This window comes from Dermacentor variabilis, chromosome 4 (genome assembly GCF_050947875.1).
Source record: "Dermacentor variabilis isolate Ectoservices chromosome 4, ASM5094787v1, whole genome shotgun sequence".
In the NCBI taxonomy this organism is placed as follows: Eukaryota; Metazoa; Arthropoda; class Arachnida; order Ixodida; family Ixodidae; genus Dermacentor; species Dermacentor variabilis.
This window is the reverse complement of record NC_134571.1, coordinates 76,804,948-76,829,134: the sequence shown is the minus strand read 5'-3', so window position 1 is coordinate 76,829,134 and position 24,187 is coordinate 76,804,948. Positions and strand designations below refer to the sequence as shown.

At 45.4% G+C, this 24,187-nt stretch overlaps 1 protein-coding gene across 2 annotated transcripts in view; it reads right to left on the bottom strand.

The window, feature by feature from the left end:
* Positions 1-24,187, bottom strand: part of LOC142579398 (cell adhesion molecule Dscam1-like) — a 377,301-nt gene that overhangs the window by 99,631 nt on the left and 253,483 nt on the right. For both annotated transcript variants that reach the window (XM_075689534.1, XM_075689535.1), the window contains exon 6: positions 3,542-3,805. In XM_075689534.1, the coding sequence (XP_075545649.1) occupies positions 3,542-3,805 (264 nt within the window). The remainder of the gene's footprint in view (positions 1-3,541; positions 3,806-24,187) is intronic.

Genomic DNA, 24,187 nt, shown 5'->3' with positions numbered 1-24,187 from the left:
ACACCGTCTCAGTGCGCGTTAAAAACGGCTGTAAACAGTACGGGAAATGTTCTTTATCTTTTTAATGCCATGGCTCGATGAATGTTTGGCGTCTTCAAGAACAATACAGCGCGCTTCGATTTCTTCAAATTATTCGCCGGACAAGATATCCGTGATCTGGACTTTTTTTTTTGTCAGCGCTTGGTTGACGCAAGGCTCCGCGCCCCATCCAGTTGCGCAAGAAATTTTGCGGCAATATTTAGCACAAACTGTCCTCGTTCGCGGCAGGATAGCAACAATGCCCTCAATGGCTTTCATTTAAGAAAATAACAGAACACTGGGCAAAACTCGCTCGCTTCCCTTCTTTGCTATGGAGAAAGCATTGGAAGTTATAATTTTTGCAATAGAATGTGATTTTGCACTGTCACGGGCACCACAATTCGCTCACCACCAGTTCAGCCGTAATTAGTGCATGCTTATTATAAGCCAATCTTTAGAGCTGATTTGTGATGCATAGAGAACAAGTTGCTTGTATGTTTGAGACTAGTTCGTGTCATTTTACTTCAAAATTGTCACTTGTAATCCTTGCGCACGTGCCATATTACTTAATAATGTCTTTTGTTTTCGATATATTCACGGACGAAGCTATTTATTTAGGTTTGCAGTGTTACGTAGCTAAATTGGAATGTACCATTTACGAAGAAAGGAAACGTTACAATAATTTGGTTCGGACAGTGAGAATTTTCATTTAAAAATCCGCTCGCCGTATGCGTCTCGGAAGAGTAATAATTTTTACCAGGTGTGTGCGAATACTTGAAGTTTTGAATACAAATAGGACAGTCTGGATTCGAGAATTTACGTATTCAATAGTTGTCGAATATTCGTTTGTGCAGTCGATCCAGTTCCTGAACAAATACACCGAGGAGGTAATTTATGCGCAATTGTTACCCGAGGTTGAGTTGCATTCCTCCTCTTAGGTAGCCTATGAAATCGTTGTTTCGATTTAGAAAAATAAGTTTATTATTTGCCCAATCTCAACATATTTCTATTCCTTCAAAATGATGCGCAGCGCGGTAGTATTGCCTTTTTCTCTTTCAGTGAGCATTACACATTTTACTACATTTATATTGGACGTCCTGTTCCTTTTCTGGATTACTTTTAAGGTTGTGCGAATTGCACTTTTCGAGACTGAATCGAATACGAATCGAACAGTGCCAGAATTAAGCGAACTGAATTGAGTCGAAAATCGAATACCTTTTGAACAGGTTTCGAATAATGAACAGCTGTTCTTATCATTAACAGAAAATGACCTTCACAAACTTAGAAAGCTTCGCTCATAACGTATTACATTATGAAGCGTTGTTGATTAAAAGAATAAATGGAGCATTATGATAAACTCAGGAGTTTATCTGCATATTCTGGACTCATTGATAAATGCGAATGGTATCGGTTTAACCAGGTTCCTGGCGACCTTGCGTGCTCTACTACGAAACTTCCGGAGTTTTATGTCAACTATGGCCGCAGGTATAAATTTGTTTCGTAGTTTTGTTGCAACATTATGCTTTATCGCGCACGCTTAGCGATTTCAAATATTCAAAAACTATTCAAAAACTATTCGTGTTTATAGATGGAGATTATTCGATTCGAAGACCGAATCGTATATGGCATGATTGGATTCCTTATTCGAAAGTTTCGAATTTTTCGCACACCCCTAATTACTTTCAATTCCATCGTGCAACAGACGGGATGTTACTGTATCATGCTTTACGTGTATCAAACAATGTAAACAAGCCTTTTGTTGCCGAATAAACCCTACGAGATTATTCATCGCAATTGTTTTTTGAGCACTAAGAAGTTCTGAATATTCTATTCGATATTGGATGGTCGCTTTTATGAAATGCTAGTATTCTTGATTCGATTGGAAATTATTGCTATTCGCACACCCCTATAAATTTCTGCTGCTTGGCCCGTACTTAGTTGGACGACAACAAAAGTAAACACGGAAAAAATGGAAGGAAACCGCGTGCCGCACTCTCTTGTGACGGCACTGCCCAAGATGGTCATCCTTGCGTGTGGCTGCACTAGCGGTACAACATTAAACTTCATTGATGTTTAGGTAAAAGAAAAACATAGCTTTCTGTCTCTCACGTGCAAGGAAGCCCATTTCTTCAACTTTCTGGCAAAGCGTGAGCACGCGCCAGGTGGACATGTCGATAGCATTCTGCAGCATTTCGCCATAGGGCAGAATAGTGTTTACTGCGCTGAACAGGGTCGCGAACCATTATATATATGTGTGTATATTTAAATTGCAACTGAACTGAACGCATCTGAACCAAAACAAAATGGCAGGTCGCTGAATCCAAACTCGAACCGAACCAGTATATTTTTCGGTTCCACACCCTGCTTCTGCTTGCATGAGAACTTACATACTTTTATTTAACACAAAGCTTCTCGAAGAAGGCACTGAGATGAAAATGACAAATACAACAAAGGATGAAAAGTCAAAAAACCTATCTTACTGCCTTCATCCTTTCATCCTTACTACAAATGTTGCTGCAAATAATAAATGATAGAAACGAGAGAAAGTAATGTCAGAAGAGCAATACTAACTTGGCATGCGTGTTATTTTTAAGCTAACTGATGCCAAGTCTTAAGGAAGCCGGGTGCAAGAATGCAACGAGCTCAGTATTGTTCGTCGTTTTCTTGAAGAACTCGAAGTATCTTGGTCCAATGAAACCAACTGACAAATCAAATGTTGATTAACTTCCGTTTAATTATCGTTACGCTGTCGTGACGGTGAAGAATTAGACTATGGTACAATGGCGAGTAACAAAACTAACTCTTCGTGATGTGTGCAGGGAGAGAGAGAGAGACAGGAAATGAAGGAAAGGCAGAGTCTAACTATACATTGTGCAGTTTAACCCGCAAAATGTGGGAAGCAGATGATGGTGCAAAATAGAGAAAGAGCGGATGTGAGCCCAGATCAATCACGCGCACTAAGAAAGGTGCAGCGTATCTAAAGTCGGGCACTCAGGCCTTTCGCCTTCATGTACCATCGAAGCGCTCGTGGGGCCTTTCTGGGCTGATGAGCTGTGAGGCCAGGCTCCTAGTTCTATGGCTAAGACCCTCACGTGTAAGGATAAAGATCGAATCGTTGGAGACGACCAATTAAGTTTTCTTGCTTGGCCACTTCATGAGACAAGTAAAAATTATGACACCTAGGCGACACGAAAAGTGAATTAAGTAAACTTTAAAATGTGTCGCTGTCAAATTCTCTTGTCAGATATATTTCGGCGCCCAAGGTGGTCAAAAGTATTGCACAGTACCCAACTGCGCCTTTGCTCATCACACGTTTAGCTAGAGCTCGCTGTCACGTGAAATAAAACAAATGTATAGCCCTGAAGGCGTTGGTGTTATCTATGGGACAAGACAACACCTTTAAGGGGTGAAATGTTTTAGAGTGTACTTTGAAAACCTTGAGTTGGCTTAAACACACGTCACATTCTACGCGCATGCACCAACTATGGTGTCCTAAGCGGGCCAAAAAATTATTGTAACTCACCACCTAGCGTGATTTCGGCCGTGTCCTGAGCCCAGTCGTAGTCGTTAAGAGCGAAGCACTGGTACATGCCCTTGTCGTCGCGTAGCACATTGGGAATGTGCAGTGTCTCTCGCGTGAGCATCTTGACACGAGACGACACCGGCTGTCCGTTCTTAAGCCACACCACCGATGACACTGGGTGGCCTGTGGTGGTACAGTTGAGGGTGGCCGGCGCACCTTCGGTGGCCAGCGTGCGCCGGGGGCGAACCGTGGCGGTCAGCGGGGCTGCGAGAAAACAGTGGTCATTGCAGACTCTGTATAACTCTTGCTGAAAAGAAAAACTAGAGACAAATTATTGTATTAGAGCGCGAGACTAAACATGGACAGAGACAAGAAGCAACACGGACAGCACTCACTTCTAAATGATATTATTCGGAGAGAGAACACATATAGGAATGTGCAATGAACACAGAAAGGAGTTTTGCATTTCCTTCTTTATAGCTCTGTATTCGCAATTAAGAACAAAAAAAAAATGACATCGCCCTGTACAACACAATCTCATAGCGGGAACCCTACACAGGCTCTTTGAGAAGCAAGATCGATAGTTGAGAATAAAATGAAAATAAAATGTTCGTTCCTAAAGTCTAATTCAGAAACAGAGCAAGAGCAGCGCAGTCGCTCTACAAATTGAGCTGTACAGCCGACTGGCTCAGTTCATGGCACGAAGCTCCAGTTGGCAGTCATTACGAGGCTGAAATAATCGATAACCCAAGAGCAAGGTAAAAGAACTGAATTCACTCGCAACAGGCGGACGACATGCTGAAGCCGGCTACACCATACAGCTTTCCATAAAGCTCGGGTGGTGCATGCAATCGTACGTTGAGGATCACAACTCAGGTTCAGCCAATCCAATTTAAGAATTTCCACTGTTACAAGGGAGGAGGTGGGCGTGGGAGGATGCTGAGTGAAACGATAAGAGATTGTAGGAGCGCGCAAAATAGTTCCCCGCGAAGGCAACTGCAAAACAAAATAACGTTCAGAAAAAATGTAGAGCTTCTAGTGTGACTCCGTCTACAGCTTGAGGTTAACATGCCCAAGAGAAATTTGAAATCACACCGTGGTGCTGGACTTCTTGCGTCGTGAATTTGTGGGCCCCTAAAATCCATCCCCTTCAAAGGCGGCATGCGGTCCCATTGAAAGAGTAAACGCATGGCGATAATGCCAGGCCCGTAGGCTAGTCGCTCCTCGAAATCGTTGAAACCTTGCAGTCTTTGAACGCGGACGCATTCAAACAGACCCGGCACCCTATAACTGCTGCCCCTGATTCGCTGGGGCATGCATCTTGCGGAAAAACGCACACCTACTCCGCGCACACAATCAGATTTTCAAGAAGAAGTATTTTAATGATTGGAAAATGTAGATAGGTCGGCCGGATAATGGAGCATCTGGCCTGCTACTCTACGTAAGGGAAGGGGAAGAGGGGAAGAAAAAGGGTCACAATGGAGGATGATAATGGGAGGAACGAGGAGACTGACATTGGCAGATACATTGAGACATTTCCACAATGGACCACTGTCGGAGGACCTCTTGCTAGGCGCGTGGCCACAGAGTTGGCAGACTACAGAGACAATGCGTGCACTTTCACGTTTCCTAGGTGACACGGGCCTGGACTCACGCCTGTGTGAGATTTTCAAGAAAGTACAGGTGATTGTAGAGGTAGAAATCACAGCAAATGAATTTTCTTTGCATGAGTTCTTGAATTCCAAGTTCCGTGAAAGTGCGGCATTCTCTTGGCTTTCAGTTTCTTGTGGCTGGATTTTCTTACCCAGGAGTAAGGCTGGTCTGTTGTCTTCCTGAGCTAAGTGCGGCTGGCACTTCGTATTGACCTGTGCCCGAGACCTGTTGCTGGAGCTAAGCGTTGACCTCTTCTGGTCGTTGTATTCGTATATTTCCAGTAGCGGCTGCTCCTTGCCAACGCTTGTCCTCTTCACGGTAAAACTTTTTCTACAGAACAATTCTTGCTCGCTGCAGTTGTCTATTGACATCGGCGGCCCTCTTACTGCTTGCTTTTACTTGTGAACCAGACTGTCCAGTGTACCTTGATTAGAGTTGACGATCGGCCTTTTACCGAATCAACTGTTCTAGGAGCTTGGCCTTTCAGTTCATCCGCCCAGAAAACCACACGAACTTTCTTACAGCGCCTGAAGGCGACCGACTTGAATACCCGGCTGTGGACATTCTGCACCTTGTACAGTACGTGCCACTGACCTATCAATAGTCTTATTTCTCTCTTTCACTGCCCCCCCCCCCCTCCGCATGTGTAGGGAAGCAAAGTGGACAGAGTCTAGTTAACCTCCATTTTTGCCTTTTCTTCCATCTCCTCTTTCTCTTTTGCCAGTTGTGGCAAATTCACTATCCCGACGCGTATTTGCTATATGCTATACGCTATGCTATATGCTATATGCTATATGCTATAAGCTATATGCTATATGCTATATGCTATAGCTATATGCTATCGCTATATGCTATATGCTATATATTTGCTATATGCTATATGAGTTGTGACAAATTCAAATTCACGACGCGTATTTGCTTACGCCCATGTATGAAAGCACCAAAGACATGCTTACCCAGTGCCATATTTACACTGTATACATGGCCATTAAAGCAAAGAAGAACTGTTCCACGAAGGTGTTCTTTTTCTAGTTAGCTCTTGTTTTTTTTATTTTTTAACGACCGCTTGAGCCAAGACAAAAGCGCGGGAATGACATTAGTTATTTCTCATCGGTGAGTTTAGATTCGCGATAGACAATCTGGCGGCCAGCATTTTGTTGTCCACCCGTTCCGGTTTATTGAGTGATATCGTCTCAGGAAATGTGGGCTTGGACTATTAACCAACGTCGCTCACGTTTCATTTTTGCAAAATGAAGCACATTCATTAGCAGTTTATTGACGTAATGACGTAAGGCTCTGTAATTACCTGACATGTAAGGTCACTGAAGTAGCGCCGGCTGGTGCGGCAAGCGGCTAACAGAGGAAATAATATTCTTGTGCTATTTGCCTCGATAGCTTTCAAAAACACTAGGTAATGGTGAAAGCGAAAACTAGAGGCACTAAAGCCTACGTTGGCAAGTGCAATGAGTGCTGCCTACATACCACGGTATAAAGACGCAGGTGAACAAAAAAAAAGCCAAGTAAAGGAAACTGCCATTCATCATGTAGCTGAATACTACAAAGAGAACCCTATCAGTGTCTTCAAAATGCAAACTTCGCAATAGAAAAACTCGACCAGTCCCAGCAGTCGAATCTGATACCCCACCATTTCATTCAGTTGTTTTAGTAACACGGCTGCTTTGTTGTTTTTCTGTCCTTGAAGCGCCACCGAGAAATGTATTATTACTACAGTGGATCGCACGTCCTCGTGGCACGCCAGTGATAGCGCCTGGCCGATCGTCAGTCTCCATCTCAGCGCCTTCATGGGCTATATATCCCAGAAGGGTCGCGCAGGATGGGTGCTTTGTAATAAAAAAAGTTTCGCCGTTAAAAACACGCGTGGTGAAAGCAGCATGTGGCCGTTCATACTGCACAGGGGCAAAAAACAAAAAAAACATGGATGGTGGGGGCGACAAAAGAAAAAGGAAATGACGGTTACTAAAGGAGGGCAAACTTTGTAATAACAAACTTATGGAAACAAGCGAAAGCATGGACTTGAGAGGAGCGCAGCGCTGATGTTGAAACAGGACAAAGCGTTGATGTTGCGCAACGTGGGCTTTGACGCCGGTAATCAATCATTGGAATACAGCTACGTGAAGAATCGCGAAAGTTACCAGCGCCTTTGTGTTCTTTTTCGTAAAGACAGGCGCACAAAACTAGGCCGGGCAGGGGAGTGAAGTGTGGGCACGCTGGCTTTGTAGGGGAGCCGCAGAGCAACGGTGAGGGCTGTGCGGTCTGCAGTTCTGTTACCATCGACAGTCGCCACATACAGCGTAACCATACAGCGCTTGTGTGACGCGGCGAGGAGACCAATCAGGTAATGCCTTTTAATGCGAGGAATTCTTAGTGAGTTCTACCCAGCTTTATGCAGCGACTATGTGGTCATGTTCGTGGGGCGATACCGAAGGCAGTGCATCAAAAAAACAAAGAAAAAATGTGGTACGCTACCGAATGTGAATGGGCATGCGCCCCTGGGGCCCCTGGCTATGTGCCACTGAGCATGTGTCGATGTTCAATGAATCTCTTCGATACCAAATTGGGTCACTGCGTGTCACGACAACAACAAACAACACCGTGCGCTTCACTCCGAAACAATTCACAACGAGCCGCAAAAGCATTAACAGTTCGCTCCAGAACCTTTATATGATTAGTAAGAACCATTCTCCACCAAACCGTGATTTTTTTTTTTGCATTGCTCATGTCAGTTGTAGTTAAGTATGCTTTTATTTTCACGAAAGCATTAACCACATAAACAGCTATGCAGTTAGTGGTGATATAATTGAGTGAGAAGGAGGTATAGAGTGACGGAAATATATGGAGGTTAGCCAGTGTCATTACTGACTGCCGACGCTACGCTGGGGAAATCGGTAATGGAAATGAAAGGTCACTGAGAAAGAGGAGGGCCCTAAATGGGGTAAAATTCACAGCAAGTGGAACGTACCTATATTGGAATCATCGTTACGCGAAGCTTTATCGAAACGTTTGAATAAATATGTTATACAAAGAGATACGTGATGTGTGAAATTTAATTTTATGAAAACTTTAGCCTCCGCACGATTTTTGTGTACTCAAGATTACAGCGGAACCAGAGCTGCGCATGCGCCAAACGCAACGCTACGCGCGACGCTAAACGATCTTGTGTGTGTGCAGGTGCTCACGCACACAAGAGACCATGGTGCTTGCTTTACGGTCGCTGCAAGCGTTGCGAGCATTGCGTGTTTCCCTCGTGGAAGTCCTCTCGGCGCCATACGTTGATTACCGTGATTGCGTAACTACATGGTAGCACCAAGGCTTCCCGCTTCGATTTCTAGTCGCTCTTGCTATTTGCTCTTCGTCATGACAGAAAGAAACATGGGCAAACTAAACCTTCGCTTTGCTTTATCTTACCACGAGGACAAATTGTTGGGTAATCCATGATCTAGCGATTTCAGTGAAATAAGCTGTCTGTTCTGAGCAAAAAGAGCGTTTCGATTTCTTTCTACAAGATGGCGACACAGCATTTAGCGTTGGCCATGAGTAACACTTGTCCACTTGCGATGGCGGTTTATTTTTTACGGTCGTACGATTAGGGAATTTACTTTGGAAACAATGAAAATTTGACATTAGTTCTTTTCGCGACGTCGAGTCGATGTGGCTGTCCACACTACGACAGGGTCAGGGAGGCTATCTTTGCAGCACGTTCCAGAAGGGCGCACTCTGTGAATGCTTGAACGCTCCGCGCAGCTATGAACATAAACTTCCGTATAACCTCCCAAATGGTTATGTTAAAAAAAAAAGATCCAGTTTCGTCCTAAAGGCGAACCATCGATTGCGATAGCAAATTAGTGGACAGCTTACGAAGTAAGGATAGTAGTTTTATCAGCCGTGTAAACTTGTAAGCATAGGCATACCACCTAAATTAACAAGCATGGTGTCACCCACGCACAAGCAAACATGAACACATCTCACTCGGTGACCGCGGAAATTCGCACTCAAAACGCTGGAGTCCGGAAGCGCGGCAGCAGCAGCGAGCGAATTGACCTTCGTGCTGCCCCTCGCATCAGTGCGAACTATGGCGCGAAAACACAGTGAGTGGCGGACTCTATACCCGTCGCAGATGACTTTCAAGATACAGCGGCCCGGGCGGCATTTTTACAATTGTTAGTAGGTACAGCGGGGCGTGGCGCTTTTGACGGTGCTCGATGTTTCTGCGCAGGAGCGAGTAAGAGCAGGTGCGAGAGAGAAAATCTGGGGGCCTTTGCTCCTTGAATATGTGACTCTGCCTAGACACTACGGTGGAGATGTTGCTTTGCGCGAGTAGCGTGCGTTTGTCCCTAGGCATGCCGGCATGGCGGAGAGGGGTCGAGTTTGTTACTGCCCGCGCGGTGAGGCAGTGGGCACGGACGCCCCATTTGGTGATCACTGTCTCTGAAGGGGCAAGGTACTGACTGATTTTGTATAAGTCGCGGGTCACTTTGTTAGTCGCGACGATAGATTGTATTTTTTTTTTCAAGCACTGCTCCAGGAGCGCACATGTAACCGGCAAACGGAGGCCTCAGGAGAGCACCTGAGGTTATATTAAAGCAGGCGGTGCAGGATCTCAGGGGCACCGGAGCGGTAGCGGGGGGATCAAAGCTGGAAGCAGGGCGGCCAGTGGGTTGGGGCCGTGGAGGCCGAAGCGCGCCCCCCTTCCTCTTCTCCCCCCGAAACCTTACGCGCGACGGAAGACGGCGCGCTTCCTCCTCGCTTGCGTGTGCGAAATTGAGCCATGATTGCGGGCTCGCCCCTTGCACGTTTTCACTCGTACATGTAGCATACGGTTCGCGGCGCCGATTTTGTCACCGTTAGGCTTATAAGAAACCTCACGGTGACGCCGACGACAGAAATGCTCCTGGAGCGTCTATATAATTGCTGACTCAATAAGAGGAAGGCCGAAATTCCCTAATGGGAATAGCATTTAGCGTAACCGGCTAACTGCTATGTTCGTTTGTACGTGGAGCGTTTGGGAGCGCTGAAATCACGGCGCGCTAGCGGCCATGTCACGTGGTATATTTTTGTACTTCGGCGGCATCTGCAGTAAGTGGAAAAATACTAATGCCCAATAGATAGAAAGTTAGAGACTGTTTAATAGGACTTTTTGCAAAGCGCTCTGCGAATTTCTAAACGGAATTTTTTGTATAACTTAGTTTCTTCCGAAGTGGGGGAATTAATCGTGATTCATTTTTAGAAAAAACTTTTTGTACGCAAAACAAACAGGGACAAAGAAAAGGAGCAACACAAGTGTGTGCTCCTCCTTTTCCTTGTCCCTGTTTGTGTTGCGCACAAGAAGCTTTTTCTAAATATGAATCTGTTCCAACTAGGCCGACACACAGTTAATCTTGACTAATTATGCAATTAAGCCGAGTATAGAAAATAGTGTGACTTACTCCATACAATAGTCAACAACATGCATTTGGTCGCATCGTCTTAGAGTGCATAGGCATATTTTTAAACTATGGCTAAAGTTGGCTGGGACGCCCTGTTAGGGAGATGACTATAGCATAAACCCATCAGCTATACAGGGTGTCCCAGCTCACCTTAGTCAGAGTTTAAAAATATCTGAATGCCACGCAGCTGGACCGAACAAAGGTAATGTTTTTGCTTGCCGTCAGTTGGAGATATTCAAACCACATTTTTCACATTCCACCTAATTACATAATTAGTCTTAATTAGTTAACCAACTTTTAAATATTATAATTATATGAAAAGTGTCAATGAGAAAATTGTAGAGCGGCATGAAAAATTCCCGATACAGCTTTCTGTTGCTCAATATGTGCTACATAAAGATGTTTTCCCAAGCATGAAAGAAGCCCGCAAATGCACACAAAATTGCCGCGCAAATGGCTGGCTGCTCGAGGCACTTTGCGTGTTTTCGCAGGCTTCTTTCACGCTCGGAAAAACACTTCTATGTAGCAGCGTTCCTGGATGTCTGGCCTCCGCCTTACACTTCATATGGCGGTGCTACCTAACTCGTCCGTTAATTCCCTGGCCACTGTTGCAGCATTTCCTCGCAACGAATCCATGAGCATTTTCCGCGAAGCATCGCTCATCCAGATGCCCCGCTGCGGTCTAGAAATCATAAAGGATACCGATAGTCTAAGGTTTCTCTTGTCGTACTTAGGGGTCGAAAGAGATGTATATAAGTGTTCTAATGCCAATGAGTGTTCAAACCTTCTCGAGACGCGAGCTCCCAGAATCAAACGAAGGACGAGAGGGTCAGAATTAATCATGCGACCCATGCGTGTGCACGCATTTAGCAATCGCACTGAGACACTGCATGATCTGCATATATTTAACGTTTGCAATAGCGGCGAAGTGAACAAGGAGATAAAGACGCATTGAACGCGCACCACAAGGACCTGTGGTGTTGAATGATTGGAACGCGCTACTGCGATATAAAACGCACAGACACAAAGAAAGCTATAAGACGAGAGTGCACAAACGCGAACTAACAATCTATGCTGCTTGCAAGGTACACTAATTCATTTTGTAGAAGGTGTGTAGAAGGAGAGATATGTGTAAGTATGTCCTCGTTTATTTCGCCCCCTTGTACATGTTAAGATTAAGTGTTTTGACACGTTCGTGCGTTTATGTAAGACAATTCAGAGAGTTTTCTATGGAACTTACTAGAGCGAAATGTATATATAGCATCAGTGTCTACTCGAGTAATCTTCTACAAAAAATGTAATTGACATGAACAGAATAAGCATGTATCGTATGTATTATGATGTAATTCAACAATGAAATGCTGTGTGCTTCAAGCATAAAACGACGTTTTGTTAACAGATAATTGGAACGCGAACGCATTGCTCCGCAAAGTTCGGGAATTAATGTCTCGATGCTGGTGTCATGTTGAGAATTCGTTCAAAGTAGATCCGCATTGCGAACTCGGCGGCTAGAATTTCTAAATTGCTATATGGGCCATAAGGTAATTCCTTAGAAAGTTAATTAGTGAGCTTTTGTTAATAATTCAATTTTGCGTTTCAATTTCTTGTGCAAGTAGTGTCCGCCGCTTCGAGTAGACCAGCCCATGAGCTAAAATTGTGATATCTGCGACAGGCAACCTTTAAAGATTTTTGAGTGTTCGCTAAACCGCCCTGTATCTAATGATTAATGATAAATATGCTTCAAAATGAAAAGTCGAGATCGGTACCGACCACGCCGGCCTCACGCCATTCTTCACCGCCCCACAAGCACCGATGTGTAACTCCCCTTAACAGGTTCGCTGTAAAACACCCATGTAAAAAGCAGCGTGAAGAAATCGTCAAATGACCGGGGAAACAGAACAGTTCCTGTTGCAAATCTCATGCATTCCCGATGGCCCGAGGGCCGACGGTGTTTGTCGTTATTTGCTTTTCGGTAATGCATCAGTAGTACCTCGCCTTGGAGGGATCACTGGATGCGCATGACACAATAAAAAAATAAGAAGAAGGACAGAGTTGCTCGACGCTAGCGAAGCCATGATCTGTGGCTGGCAGGAGATGGTAGCTGTCACGAGTCTGGTCAAGCAGCAGGGTACCTAATTTATATTAATGCTATTAGCATTGTTCGTATCTATCTATCTATCTATCTATCTATCTATCTATCTATCTATCTATCTATCTATCTATCTATCTATCTATCTATCTATCTATCTATCTATCTATCTATCTATCTATCTATCTATCTATCCGTCTGTCTGTCTGTCTGTCTGTCTGTCTGTCTGTCTGTCTGTCTGTCTGTCTGTCTGTCTGTCTGTCTGTCTGTCTGTCTGTCTGTCTACCCGCCGTGGTTGCTCAGTGGCTATGGTGTTAGGCTGCTGAGCACGAGGTCGCGGGATCGAATCCCGGCCATGGCGGCCGCATTTCGATGGAGGCGAAAACACTCGTGTACTTAGATTTAGGTGCACGTTAAAGATCCCCAGGTGGTCGAAATTTTCGGAGTCCTCCACTACGGCGTGCCTCATAATCAGAAAGTGGTTTTGGCACGTAACACCCCATAATTTAATTTTTTTCTCTGTCCGCCCATCCGTCCGTCCGTCTGTCTGTCTGAATGTCTGTCTGTCTGTCTGTCTGTCTGTCTGTCTGTCTGTGTCGTGATGCCGTCGTGGTCTTTCCATTGTCGCCATTCCAGCTTCGTGATGTGACTCGTCATGCCATAGTCTCCATAATTTTGTGGGGGTCTCAAACGTGCTCTTGGGACAAGGAAACGACAACACAGTAGTGCAAACATTCACACGGGCATTTATTGCACCTTTCATGCACCAATGCCTGCTAGTCGAATTACTATCCACAGAACATGCCGATGGGCGCGCGAGAAATCGAGGAAGTCTGACTCGGCGCGACCGGATACCGAGCGAATATGTTCAGCTCATGCTGGACACGAACGCCTGGTCGTTCGCATGTGCGATCATGCGAACGGTGGCGCGTTCGAACGATCGCGTTCTTTCATTCAGGTGTCCTGCTCCTAGGCCTCGCGAGACGATCTCGCAGAAGCATGGATCGCCGCTTGCCGAGCCCCGAGCCAAAGAGGAACAGCCACCCTTTTGTGCCCAAGTAGCCGCGCCGTTAGGTGGCGTCAGCAGCGCAACACTCGTGCCGTCGAACTACTCTGCAACCACACTGACCACCGCCTTAAAGCCACGCGGCGAAGCCGCATTACAGGATTCATGCGGGTAAAACAACATCAGGCGACGCGTGAGTGTCGCGCGTCCCCTCCACTTTCTATAGACGCTGGCTCGGTGAACCAAGTTGTCTAATAGTTCGAGCCATTCGCTCTGTGTTTGTGATGCCGTCGTGGTCGTTGCACTGTCGTCGTTCCAACTTTCATGAGATCACGCTGCGGTTTTACCATAATCATCAGTTCAGTAACGTCAGCCCGTTCTCGATATTCCGTCGTCGGGATACTACCCTAGTTGCTCCATCGATGACAATGCTTCTTATTCATTCAACTGTAATAATGACGTTGTCATCCAATCTTGATTATGTCGTCATTGTCATAACGTTGTCGTCAAAGAGTCGCTATCATGCGTCCGTTGTCATACCGTCGTTGCGATGCAATTGCAAATACATACTTAAAAATTGACAGTCACTTAAGCATACGCCAAAGAGGGTGAACGCGAAAGCCTACGCGCTCAACAGTGAGCACTTTATTTCGAACCAGAACGATTCGCGTCCGGCAAGTTAGTGGGTTGGGGCACCGCGACCGTTCAAGAGACATTCTTTATATTACTTGACATCCTTACTCGAATGCGTCGTTACTTCTTATTATTTTGTCCTACCAAAGGTCAAGGGTTCGAGTGCCCCAATTGGTGCTACCTTTCTTAACTGTGCCTTTATTAACTTCGCTCTAATTAACACCAAAGGTCGTGCCTTCAACTCCCACCAAAGTTCGGTTCGAGTGCCTTATTAACTATATATTAACTAACTGTACCTTAATTAACTTCGCCTTAACACTAAGGTCCTGGGTTCGAGTGCATGAATTAACTCTATCTTAATTTGCCTTTTTTTCGAATGATCAGCGGCTTCAGAGCCCGCTGCGAAAGACGACGAGGACGAACGCGAGAGCAGGGGCACAAGCGCGAGGGGCAGTATGGGAACGCTGCCATGAAAAGCGGCAGCGGAGCCCGCTGTGGAAGACGACGACGACGACGAACGTGCACAGCGGTACGAGCGCGTTTCTGCGCGAGGCGAGCACGCCGTTTACTTGTAAAGCGAAAGCTTTACTAACCGCGTCGAGCTGCGTTTCGCCGTCGCCAGCAATTTGATCTTCATTTGACCGCAGCTACGCCGTAGCCTCGGAAACGCATCACGTGGCTCGCCGCGCGCCTGGCTAAGAGGAGCGCCGCGCTCGCCTAGTCAGTGCGAACTTGGCCATGGATGAGAGCGTGGCCAGGCCGTCTTCTCTGAGCCTTGAGCGGGAGCGGGAGGCTTTGAGCTGTCGTCGCCAAGCGGCTCCTGACAACCCCGCGCATAGGGGCAGACACACAAGACTGACGCGATGCTCGCTGCAATCTTTCGTCGCCGGATCACGGCTCAGAATAAACGCATGCGGCACAAATAGTGTATTGTAGGCTCGCAATAATATTTCCGGTATGGTAGGATACCGCAAAAACTTTGCGAATTCACTCTGACGAGGGGCTGATGGACGCGACTGACGCGACTCGGCTCAGTTCGAAGCGCGGGCGGCCATCTTCTCCATCGGTGGGGTCAGTGCAGAGGGTGCGCCCATTGGTGGCGGCTCGTGTGAATCCGCCTTGGAGGAGTAAACGCCGCTTTCTTCTAAAGCTGTAACCGACTATAGGTCACCTAGTCACAGGGGAACCTAATCATGAGAAGGAAATTTACAAAAGAATGAAAATAGGTTGGACTGCGTACGACAGACATTGCCAATCCTGACTGGAAACTTACCACTACGATTGGAAAGAAAGGTGTACAATCAATGCATTCTACCGCTGCTAACATATGGGACTGAAATTTGGAGGTTGACAAAGAAGTTCTAGAACAAGTTAAGGACCGCGCAAATGACGATGGAACGAAGAATGTTACGTTAACGTTAAGAGACCGGAAGAGAGGGGTGGGGATCAGAGAGCAAACGGAGATAGCCGATATTCTAATTGAAACTGAGAGAAGAAAAATGGAACTGGGCAGGCCATGTAATGCGCAGGATAGATAACCGATGGACCATTATAGTTACAGAATGAGTGCCATGGGAAGCGCAGTCAACGACCGCATTAAACTAGGTGGGGTGATGAAATTAGAAAATTTGCAGGTGCAAGTTGGAATCGTTTGGCGCAGGACAGGGGCAATAGGAGATCGTAGACAGAGGGCTTCCTCCTGCAGTGGACATAAAAAAGGTTGCTGCTGCTAATCATGATACAGCGTTATATAAACATTTAAGCATATATATATATATATATATATATATATATATATATATATATATATATATAGAAGCATATAAGCAGTTTACAAACTACTTCTTACTTCGTTTTGCATTACAGTCATATTACTTTACAATCAAACACATTACACTAATATTTGTAACCCACTTACTGCTCAGTACTTTTCGGCCTTTTTTTTTGTTATTCAGCGCATATTTTGTGTGTTTTTGCGTTTTTTTTATTTATTGTGCTCATTACAATATAACTGGTTATTTCAAGTTTGCCTTCCTTTATATAGAAAAGTCATGTGTGCCAGCGTTGTAGGGAGGACGCATCCCCGCCTTTTCTAACTCGTTAAATAGAAAGCACCGCAGTAAATGCCTAATTTTATTACTTGGCGAGGAACGCTGCTCTTTTGTGCTTTTTACACATTACTGCTCTATCCATTCTTTTCCAAATGACAAACATTGCGATAAGAGTAAATAATCGTTCAAGAAAATTTTAGATACGTAAGTATTTGATGCTTGAGTTTATATTAAGTGTTCGTGGCACCATTCTGCATATTGGGGGGGGGGGGGGGGTCAGCTACCTTATAAAGTGAGTGGTAAGCAGTTTCATTTCTTAGTGACGGCAATCACGGAGGCTATGGTGCCTCAAAAACAGCGACAAGCGGTACTATCGAGGCCAAAAAAAAGAATGTATTATTCGTAACTCAGGTATATATCAGACGGGTTCCCAAAGACAAGTTCAAAGGTAAAGGCATATGTTTATGTGCATATGTTTAACATTTAGAGCAGGTTCCGTGGCCCTATTACATCTAGGGCACATACAATGTATACATCAAGTTCTTCGAAGCCCTTCAATCGGGGTAGCTATCAATCGCTCTCTGCCATGTGTTAGTTCGACGAATGGGCACGATAACTACTTAAGAAATTCTTTCTTCCCTAGAAAATAATAGGTGCTGTACCTCCAGAAGATCTTTGACTACACTACACGTTCTTGAAATCGACAGTCACTGGTCCTCTCTGGTTTCTAGAAGTTTCCCCCAAGACAAGAAAATCCAACCGCAATTAAGTGCCGGGCAAGTACATTACACGGAGACGGTCCTTCATTAATAAACCATTGACTGCTTAATGAGTAGTGCGCTTTATCTACCAGGTTCAAATAGGTCTTGGATACCTCGCCGAACAACAACTGTTGTTCGATGTTTTTGTGTTTCTGACTGTTAACACACTGCACATTTTGAGTATAGGGCCATTTGTACATTCGATCCACTGTGCTTAAGACAGACATCTTGTACTTCCCCTGGCAATCTACAAGGGTTTAACAAAACCAAGGAAAATCGCGTGTTCCTTGCGTCGCTGCCAGACTTAAGTGAATATTACTGTGCTAATTTTATGCTCTTCATTTCTAAAAAGCATGCAGAGGCTACACTGGAGTTGTCTAAGTATGGGTAAGTATACCCCCTAATTTCAGTTGTCTCACCCCCAAATTTCAAGAGAAAGAGAGGAGGAGAGGCATGGAAGTTAACCTGAGGTGAGTTTCCAGTTTGCTACCCTGAACTGAGGTGAGGGATATAGGGGTTGTAAAGACGACAAGGAGCGAGGAGGAAAAAAGGAACAGCAAAAGAGAAAAAAAAAGAAAGGGAGACGGGTAACAGAAAAGCCGTTCCAATCACAGGCGTTCACATAGGCTGGTCTATCTTAAGAAGCGCAGTAGCGCTTGCACGGCCTTTTGATCTTAAAGGGACACTAAAGCGAAACAATAAATCAGTTTAGACTAATAAAGCATTGTTCGAGAGCCCTGCAGGCAGTCATTTCAATATAATAGTTTAATTATTAGATGAGAAAATGAAGGTAGAAGTATCAGTATTTGAATTTCGCGCCGAAACCCCGACGCATGTACGTCATTGTGACGTCAGGGCTTCCAAAGTATGTTTTCGCATTGGGTCGCGTTGGCTGAGTAAAAGTTCCCGAAACTTTCCGTGCCTAATATTTGGTTCCTTTAGAACGCGATGTAGTCAATCTGTACCGCTATATAATTAAGAAGGCCCTAGAAGATGCCATCAAAATCCATGACGTCACAACGACCAGGTGTGGTAACTTTAACGAGGCGTCGCCACTCGTATTTTGTTCTTGCGCTTTTTTGATTTACCAAGCATCTTATCGTGCTAAGAGTGGTGGTTTTGGTGTCGTAGAAAGGTAATTTACTGATGCAGAAGAAATAATTTTTCTCTTTAGTGTCCCTTTAAGAAGCGTCCATGTTTCAAAATTCTTTCTTTCGAGTGAGGCCGGTCGTCCAACTGTTTCAGCACGACTTTCAGATTTCAAATTTGCGTCCGCCTTTTTTCAGCGCTGCAGCAGTACAAACTACTAGCTGACCTGCGACCTGGAGCCGGTAAGACGCGACAGAACAAACAAAAATTAAGAATTGGTGGCTAAGCATTTCGCACAAATAAGTGGTTCTCTGTTGAAATGAGGTAAGCACCAAGACACCATATATTTCAATATATTGATAAATGTGCTCCAAAACGAAAACTCGAGATTATGGCACATGAATTTTGACACCAACCACGCCGGACTCGCACCGTCCTTCTCCGCTGCACGGGCACCGTTGGCTCACTCCCCTTAACGCGTTCGCTGTAAAACACCATCTAAAAAGCAGCGTGAAGAAGTAGTCAAATGATCGGGGGAACAGAACAGTTCTTGTTGCAAACCTCTTGCATCCCCGGTGGCCCGAGGGCCGCCGGTGTTTGTGGTTATCTGCTTTTTGGTAATGCGTCAGTGGTACCTCGCCATGGCGGGACCACTGGTTGCAAGTTGGACAATCAAAAAGAAGAATCTCAGTGTCCTTCTACTCTGTGAAGAAGGATGACCAGTGAAATTGTCTACGTGGGACCCTTAATGGCGAACTGCACCTGCAGCGTAGGGCACTGCGTTCAGGATCGGCACACGTATGGGACGTGCTTCACGTCGGCTTCACCACCGGCGTGGTGCGCTACTGCACTATTTTCAGGATCGGCCCACGTATGGGGAGTTTCTTTTAAAATTTTGCAGTCACTTTAGCATATGCCAAAGAGGGTGAAGGCGAAAGCCTGCGCGCTCAAGAGACAGTCATTTAATAACTTGACATCCTCATTCGAATGCGTTGTTACTTCTTATTAGTGCGAAAGCTCTACTATGCCATGTATCTCAAGGTTATTCATCGCGTCGCAATTATCTTGAGCCGCCAGAGTGCCTGTGGCATTATGCCACGTGATCCGCTGCGGAGAGACGTCGCAGCTGCGCTTGCTCTAAAGCCTCGCCGCTGCGTCACCACGTGGCAGCTGCTTCGGCAACGCTACGGCGGCGCTTGTTCACTCAGTCTCGCCATGGATGAAGCACGCGCACGTGCGAGCGCGTAAACTCTTTGCCAGGTGCCAGGCTGTTATAACACCCTGCATATATAGCTGGCTGGGAAGAAGCAGTGAAGAACCATGCCTAACCGTGCTTAACAGCTCTTTCGCTCGTACATTCAGGTTCAAACCACGTTGAACCCCCCACAATTCTTTAATTGTTTTTTCTCATCAGAGGTCTTTGGTTCTAGTGCCTTAATTGAGGCTACCTCAATTAACTGTGCCTTTATTCGCCCTAATTAACGCCAAAGGCTGAGGGTGCGACTCCCATCAAAGGCCGTGGGTTCGAGTGCCCTAATAACTCTACATATTAACTAATTTTTCCTTAATTACCTTCGCTTTAACACTAAGGGCGCTCGGTTCGGTTCCCACTGAAGGTCATTGGTTCGAATGCCTGATTTAACTTTATCTTAATTTGGCTTTCTCTTTTCGCACGATAGGCGACGTCAGTGCCAGCTTCGTAAGAAGACGACGACGAACGCGAAAGCAGTGGCACGAACGCGAGGGGCAGTATGGGGATGCTGTCGTGATGAGCGGCGTCAGAGCCAGCTGTGGAAGCAGACGACGACGCACGTGCGGGCAATGGCGCGCGCGCGTCTCAGCGCGAGGCGAGCTCACATGCATTTCTGTACCGCACGCCGCGTTTTCCACTCCATCAGGGGTATGAGCCACTTAACGCTCTCACCTTAATATTATTACAGCGAAGCTGTTAGCGGCTAGTTTCTCCAGGATCGTGTCCGTGTGTAGACACAAAACTCCCCATACGTGGGCGATACCGAAGATAGTGCAATGCCGGGCCGGCCCGTAGCAGAGGTGAAGCAGGCGTTAGGCACACCCCATGCGTAGGGCGATCACGAAGACAGTGCAATGTCGGGTTGACCTGCGGTGGAGGTGAAGCAGGCGTTAAGCACTCCCCATACGTGGGCCGATCACGAGATAGTGCAATGGCTGGCCGACTCGCGGCGGAGGTGCAGTGCACCATTAAGGGGCCCATATACACAGCTTCGCTGGTCATCCTTCTCCCCTGAGTGGAAAGGCACTGATTCTTTTTAAAGATTATTTAAACTTATCACAATGTTTGTCATTTAGAAGAGGGGGGGGGGAACAGAAGTAATAGGTAAAAAAGTAAAACGCGCAGCGCTCCGCTAAGAATGAATATCATCAGCCATTCTACTCTGTGAAGGTGGATGACCACCAAAGATGATCCGATCGGCGTTGAGCTTCGGAAGATACGCCGGCAAATGTACACGTAACCATTCGTAGTCGAGAAATTTGGAACCGCACCCTTTAGCAGAGACTCTCTACACGTACTACACGCACGAAAGTCATTACGTGTACTGAAGAGTAAACACAAGTATTAAGACTACTTGGCGCACATGTCATATCCCTTGACCCGTGGCATGGTACATTGCTGTGGTTGTTGATGATGATGATATTGATGGTTTATTTGCATCCCAATCAAAACGGGGTCGTGACAAATAGAGATTAAGCCAGCTCGAGTCAGTCAGGTCCAGCTACACGCAGCATGCAACTGCTGCATGTCGGCACACCCGGATAAATATAGCAGAACTGCAATACAAGGTTTGCACGTATCGAGGCTACGCGGTGCGGATGTCACATCGAGTTTTAAATGGCAAGATAGGATAATAATGATTATGATGATGATTTAATGTCATTCCCTTTGAACTTTGACGAACATTCACCTAGCCTGCTTGAATTAATCAGGTATGCCATACATATTTTTCATTACATCAATATTTAAACATCTCCATATTCTTCCTTTTCTTCCTCAATACTTTCCTATCTACCTTGCAGCGCTACCTACGCAACTCTTAGATGGCGTGCTACCTGGTGCAATAATATTCAACTGCAATCCATAGGGCGGACGTATAGATGCTACGCGGCGCGCATCTTACATCGCAAGGCAAGTGGTATGATACGACGACGACGATGAGGATGATAGTTTTGCCTTTTCCTGCCGCCGTTTTACTTCTTTAAGAAAAAAAGATATTTTAAATCAAGATTTAGACAGCTTGGTTTAAGCTTTTCAATTATATATATCCTTTCTCTAGGAGCCACTTCTCGTGGAAAATGCCACAGGGATATTTGCTCAACCGTGGAGGAATTTATAGTTGCTACAAAGAGATTGTCTTGAATTCTTAAACATTTTATGTTTGCTCATTTCCTCCAGTTAGCTTTACCAATTTTAGTATTTAATAAAGAATGCCTAATTTCATCCAAATCTTGGCCAATCCCCCACAGTGGGCGTGCGCCATCGCATAAGGAATACCATACCATACCATACCATACCATACCATACTTTTCCTTAGACTGTCGCACTGCTGCTGCTGCTGTGGGCTGCTTCTATCCGGCAGGCCGCTAACGTCGGCTACGTCGGCACTAGGTCGATATGTGGCCATGTCATAAAAACATAAAAGGCATGTGCTGTCGGTGTTTATTTTTCGTGACATTTGTTTATAAGCTGTCATTCTCAAAATTCCGAGGAATAACTTGGTAGATAACTTAAGACAAGGTATGCGCCTCGTGGAGGGCCTGCGCAGTTGTGGTTCAGGATGATTATTCGCTAAGCGACGCCCGCGGTGTCCACACCGAATTTTTCGCGACACGGGGCCCTTAACGCGTGTGGCACAAAGGAAAGACGACCATAGTAACTCGTGTCAAGATTTACGCCGCGTCACATCTGCACAATGCCCTCTGGACGCCTATCTAGGCGTGACCCCTCACAAATGCTGTGCAGGAGCTACCGCGCTTGTCTCCGTGCTCACTTGCAACAGCAGCCACAGTAGAGGGAGAATGTTAGCGAGGGAAGAGAGAAAGAGAAGGGGCAGTTTTGTGAGCTACAACGCTACAACCCAGGATGGCGCCGAAGTGTGCACTTAGTGCCGATGAGACGAAGGCTTGCATAAAACGTCGAGCGGAGCAAGAACAACAAACACAAGCGGAGCATGCAAGGTAATATTTCACATCCAGTCACGACTGTCGTATGCCGTCAGTTTATCACCGCCAAATAACGTGAGCGAATGCAAACAGCAGACAAAGCTTCGCTTACGTCGATTCCCACAGTGCGTAATATCTGCATATTTTTTTCTAGCTTCTTCAAACCTTCCTTAACTGACCTGTACCGCTACCTGTGTATCTGCTACATGGCGTTCTACCTGGTGTACTATGTAGCTGCAACGCAAGATGTGTACGTAGCGACGCTACGCGGGGCGCATGTCACATCGCGTGTCTCCGTTTATAGGGAATTTTCTCGCTGGACGCTAGCAAGCGGTAGCGTGGGTCCGTGGTAGAGTACGTGAATCCCGCTCATCGGGCCCTGGTTCCATCCCGGCGGGAACAGGGCAATTGTTCGATCGAATAAGAAAACGACGGGGAATTCGTTTCCTTCCCGCGACGCTAGCGCACAAGGTTTTTCTACATAAGGGAAGGTAAACTTGAAATGCCCCCAGTTGATGATAAACAAAATAAAATCCAACAAACACACACGCACACAAATATATCAGCAGAATAACAAAACAAAGAAAGAAAGGACGGAAAGTGCGATGAAAAGAGCGTCAAAAATATGTTTGTAATGCTTTGACAAAAAGAAATTATTTGTAAACTACGTTCTACAAATTTGTGCGTTTGTACAATGCTATATGTGACTATCTTTTTTTGCGTTGACAAAAGGTCGCAAGGAATTAAGTGAGTGTAAGTTGTACAGTTGTAAGTATGTTACGGGATCCAGTAAACTTCCGCTTTGAGCAGCCAGCATACAGACCCTTAATACTTACGATGAAGGGTGTAAAGACTGCACTTACATGCTGCTTCGATGTCTTTGACGATCAGTTGCTCAGTTTGGCATATATATTCGAAGGATGTTTTTTCTTATATTTCGTTGAAGTAGGAAGCATATTATGATTTACATAGTCTTAAGAAAAGGTCTTAATTTTCATTAACTAAACACTAACACGTTACTAGTCCCAAAAAGCACTACCTTTTTATTAAGTGCAGGTAATAAAATGATGGTTAGTACTTTCGCTACCCGCGGAAGCTAGAATAAAGCACTAACTTAGTAATAACTAAATACTACCTTAGTAGTGCAGTTACTTACACAACTTAAATCTAATTACGATCAATACAATGAGGACTATTCGATTTATAAGTGCGGCTTGCATTGTCATACGAAGTCGATTGTATTATAAAAGCCTAATAAAATAAAATAATAAGTATATATGAAAAAAAGACAACCCCGTCCTTTCGCTGTATGTTAGCGCATCAATTAAGGGCATATTTGCGTAATGTATACCATGGACAATCAAGGCGCACTGACTCCGGGTAAGAGGGTACTAGATATCGCTAACAAGTAACAATACGCAAGAACACACATGCAGAACCACAAAGACGCTGCGCAGTCCTTACTCAAAGAGCAACTTCAAGAGTATTATAGCCCTATACTTTGAGGGTGCACATGTTGCACCAGTGAGCACCTATGTATTTGGTTAAATAATCGGAGCTTTGTGCACAAACTTCTAAAGCCTACTGTCTGCATATGTGTATGCTACGACGTCGCACATAGCTGTTAGTCGCATATAATGAGCAACACTACAGTTTATCTCAGTTTTGCATAAGGCTCTCATAATCACACCATAATAGGCCACGGCCAGACGAGGTAGTAGTG